The sequence below is a fragment of the Oratosquilla oratoria genome, chromosome 32 (genome assembly GCF_046742065.1).
Source record: "Oratosquilla oratoria isolate Oo_2021 chromosome 32, ASM4674206v1, whole genome shotgun sequence".
Classification (NCBI taxonomy): Eukaryota; Metazoa; Arthropoda; class Malacostraca; order Stomatopoda; family Squillidae; genus Oratosquilla; species Oratosquilla oratoria.
Window position 1 is genome coordinate 29,092,640 of NC_134808.1, and position 5,000 is coordinate 29,097,639.

The following is a 5,000-nucleotide window of genomic DNA, read 5'->3' on the forward strand; positions in this document are numbered from 1 at the left end:
CTTCATGAAGAGCAGGATCGGGAGGTAGTCGAGGAACACGACGCGGATCCAGTGCGGCATGCGATGTGTTCGCGGACCCCTGCGAGAGGAGGATGGAGGGTCAGTAACGCTGGTCCTAAGCGCCACACTCGGGGCTAGGGTGGTCATCATATCCATATATACTGTACATTTACATATACAGTATATATATATATATATATATATATATATATATATATATATATATATATATATATATATATATTTATATATATATATATATATATATCAGACTCGTGGCAGAACGATTAGTCCAGACTTCATTTTGCCTCTGAACTACAACTTAATGAAATTGGCCGGCGTCAGCCAGGAAAGAGCTAAAAGCTTCATTAGTGCATTGAAGGATTAAAAAAAAACCACATCGGGACCAGTTTTAGTTACAGTCTAAGCATACAAAGTCAGTTCGACATTTGCCAAAACTGTCATCCGAGTCAACATGACGTCACACATCTTCCGGGGCATGTGACGTCACCCCATGCGTGAACAAAATATTTTGTACTGTATATACAACTAGAGATCGACAAAGAAACCACTTTGTTGTTGTTGTGACTCACCTAAAATTCCAATTAATGATGACAACTGTGACAAGGATGGAGACGGTGTTCATGACGAAAGTGAAGAGAAGGTACTTGGCGATGAGGGGTAGCACCAGCGAAGTGGGAGGTAAGATCTTCGAGACTAGCAGGAGGAACACAACCAGGGAGAGGAGAATGGATATACCGAGCGTGACCTGCGGGTGAAGGAAGAGTTCTTACTTACTTACACAAACAAACAAACTCTCCTACGGGCGGCCCAAGCCGTTCAGCTCACGAAGAGGCGATCGCATGCGCCTCGAAGTTCGGTGTTTTAAGATTAGATTAGGGAGACAGGCTAAGTAGCATGTTGTCATGACTATAGATTTCCTAATTTATTCATTTTTTTTATTGTACAAGTATGTGTACAAAGCATACTGACAAAAGACTTTTGGGCACATGTCGCAGCTTGATACAGAAAATAACAAATAGATTATTAGGGAAACATAATATTAAAAAGAATATTTCTATGTGAGACGGAAGTGTCAACAAAAGACATGAGAAGAAACTGAAGAAGATGATGTGTTTGAAGACATAGTTTGATTCGTGGAATAGCATGGGAGGAGAAAGAGTATAGTAAGACAACATAACAATGGAAGCACTGAGACGGGACCCCACTAGTGTTGCTCTTTTCTTACATAATACAATTACGCTTACATTTAGTAACAGGGCATTCTCGCCTGATCTATGGCTATCTCATGACTGCTGAGGGCAACTATCCCTCGCCAATAACCAGCGCTTCTGTCTTCGTGTCTTCGGGGGCAATTATTGTAGTTAAAAAAATAAATAAATAAAAGAATAATAATAATAATAATAATAATAAAAAATAAAAAATAAATAAATAGATAAATAAATAAAAAATACTACAATGCCCTCTCTACGCGACAACGCCGCGCTTCCTATGTGCTATCATGATTTTATTGAACATAACCAGCGTTTCTATCCTTGGGGGCCTGTATTGCTCTGAGGAGGTAGGTGGAATCATAGACGAGGAGGCGGTCAAGGAGAGAGACTGGAGGGTAGTAGCAGAAGAAGGAGGGTGAGGAGCCTACACCAGGAGGCGCTAAGTAGCTGCGGCCGAAGCCGTCATCTCTGCCCTATGTAACTGGGGCAGGTAGCAGTCATTGCTGGACATCTAAGTGTGAGATTGAAACCACAAATTAAAACGTGGCCAGCTTGACTGGAATGACCAACTTTCCACAAATCCTCGTAAGATCTTTTACTCCCCGAACTCCCTCTCCTCACTTCCTTCTCCTCCTCCTCCTTCTTTTCTTCCTCCTCCTTCTCCTTCTCCTCTTCCTCCTCCTGCACCAATACTTCTGTCTACTCTCTCTCTCTCTCTCTCAAAAAAAAAAAAAAAAAAAAAAAATCTACACTCGCATCATATTAAACACCTTCTATCGTGACACTTCACTATTACCATAGAACAGGGGTCACCAAAACTTTTTTCACTGCGGGCCGGATAACTGAAAGAATGACGAGCGCGGGCCGCATAATCATTCTGTTCAATATTTGCAAGCCAGAACGAAAGTTCAGGGAAAAAAGACGAAAAACTAAGTTTAGCATTCCATGTTAATCATGGGTGAGTGGCGTGCAATGCACAAAAAACAAAAACAACCAACATGTTTATTTACTAAAAAGTGATCAAAGAAGCGACGTTAGCAAAAAGATAGTTACATCAGACATAGTGTGCACATATCCGAATCTTATCAAGCAAATTCAAGTACCAGATGAACTGACGTCGCGGGCCGTAGTTTGGTGACCCCCGCCATAGAAGAAAATTACTGTATATATCAAAAAGCTTCTCACCACTTCTAAGGGAGGTAGCCATTAAGAATACTACGTTCCCATATATACTACATCCACCACTCCCTACTTTCTAAACAAACACCAAGAACCTAGAAGGTAGAAGCTCTTATGAACTGTCGGTGCCATTACCGTGCAATGTTGCGTCCTCGTCTCGCATCTTCCTAGTTGTGTGTTCAAGTCCCTCCCCTTCTATCCGATTCCTATTAGTAACTACTTGTTACCTGTTATAATAGTTCCCATAGCGCATAAGGCAAAAGTAACAACGTGGTTCGCAGCTATTCAGCGCCTCTTGGCGTAGAATCCTCACCTTCTTAATGGCAAACGCAGAAACCAAACGCATGCACGCACGAACCAAAGGAACTCATCTTCCGGCGCAACGCGATAGTGTCCACGCGGATAGACGCGCTGATCAACGAATGACCATAATATCAACAACAATAACAAATTATTTGGGAGAGCTCAACAGTAACAACAACGAAAGCGGCAACTCCTCGAATGAGATCTTTGGGTCGTTCTCCTCCTCCTCCTCGTCCTCGTCCGGGCAGTCACAGACAGCCCCTTGTACTTCCTCGCTCCACACCTAGAAAAGTGGAAACTCTGCTCTTCCGTCTGCGACTGGAGGACCGTTGTTTCTGGCAGATAAAGAATGACTCACCACCTGAAGAAAGAAGATGCCGCCACTGCAGCCACCCTAGAACACTACCTCAAGCATTGCCCCGCGACTGCTTTTCTGAGGAGAGGGCCTCCGACAACATCTGAGGGTCTTGTGCGTCGCCTATGCCGCCACCTTAGCGATTACGAACTGCGTCGGCTGGTGGAGTGTCAGCCCCCCCTTTAAATTTATATACTATTGCATTTGTTCATATCAGGAAGGGTGACTGGATGTGCATACATATTTCACATAGGTATGCACATCCAACAAATGTATGAGTGGGCGTGTCCAAAGCCACACACACTCATACATTGAATCACCCCCCCCTTCTTTCTTTAAAATTTATTACACAATTGATAACAACACATTGTCCACTGAATACACAGTTCATCATAAGTAGGGTGCATTCACTGAGATGTGCATACGTATTTCATATACGTATGCACATCTTGTGAATGTATGAGTGTGTGTGATTGGGCCCACACACACTCATAAGTCCAATCACCCACCAAACGGGCTCAAAACCAAAGCCCGTGGGAGCTTAACTCCCAAATTAAACAGAAGAGAATCGTTTTCCTCCTCCTCCTCCTCCTCCTCCTCCTCCTCCTCCTCCTCGTCCTCTTCCTCCTGCTCACCTTTTCTCCGGCCTCTGCGGGCAGGTAGAAGACGAGCACGCACAGGAAGGAAATGAGAACCGTGGGCAGGATCAAGTTGACGGTGTAGAAGAGTGTCTTGCGTCGTATCGTGATGTAGAAAGTGATGTCTGTTTCGCCGGGGCTGTCGCCCTTACTCGTGTAGACGTTCAACGAGGCGGGCACCTGCGGACAAAGGTCGACAGTGAGACACAGGTTAGAGCGACATGGCTCCAGCTATACTCGTATTTTATCTTAGATTATACTCATATTAAGACTGGTGGATTGCTTGATTGATTAGATTTATACATACATACATACATATATATATATATATATATATATATATATATATAAATATATATACATATAAATATATATATATATATATATATATATATATAAATATATATACATATAAATATATATACATATATGTATAAATATATATATATATATACAGTATATATATATATATATATATATATACACATATGAATATATATGTATATATATACATATGAATATATAAATATGTATATGTATATATATATAAGGAAGGTGGAAGAATAAGACACGGGACTAGGGCCGAGTTTATTCCTGACCGGTTTCGCTTAGAGCTTCTTCAGAGGAATGATACTCCTTGGTGAAGCTGGCGGTATACATAGCAGACCCGACACCACAATCCCACCAACTGATGCTATGTATACCGCCAGCTTTATCCAGGAATATCATTCCTCAGAAGAAGCTCTAAACGAAACCGGTCAGGAATAAACTCGCCCTAGACCCGTGTCTCATTCTTCCATCGTCCTCAAACCTATCACAATGTCTCAACATATATATAAATATATATACATATACAAATTTAGATTTAAGAAGGAAATAGGCAAGAATTGGTTCACTAATAGGGTGGTCGATGAATGGAATAAACTTAGTAACCATGTAGTAAGCGCTGAAACTATCAGTTGTTTTAAAAACGATTAGACAACTTTATGGATGGGGACGACAGGTGGTGATGGATACGGAGCTGCCTAGTGTAGGCCTTATGGTCTCTTGCAGTCTCCTTTATTCTTATGTTCTTATATACGCGTGTATATATATATATACATATAGATATGTATATATATATATATATATATATATATATATATGTATATCTATATATCAATATATACACTGCAAATGCCACTATCTAAGAAAAGAAAAATATTTTAAGATACTGTACATATATTGGGATCCCTAATCATGATCCTCTTCAGTGTAGTTTTACATGGGGTGGGTTAGCTTATGTATAGT

The 5,000-nt window shown here is 41.0% G+C and overlaps 1 protein-coding gene across 2 annotated transcripts in view; it reads right to left on the reverse strand.

Moving 5' to 3' along the window:
* The window catches only part of nAChRbeta1 (nicotinic acetylcholine receptor beta1), a 404,305-nt gene that overhangs the window by 14,259 nt on the left and 385,046 nt on the right, over window positions 1-5,000 (reverse strand). For both annotated transcript variants that reach the window (XM_076213927.1, XM_076213926.1), the window contains exons 7-9: window positions 3,708-3,890; window positions 594-769; window positions 1-79 (exon numbers count right to left, since the gene is read on the reverse strand). The exon at window positions 1-79 is cut by the window's left edge and continues 61 nt beyond it. In XM_076213927.1, coding sequence (XP_076070042.1) covers window positions 1-79; window positions 594-769; window positions 3,708-3,890 — 438 coding nt within the window. The remainder of the gene's footprint in view (window positions 80-593; window positions 770-3,707; window positions 3,891-5,000) is intronic.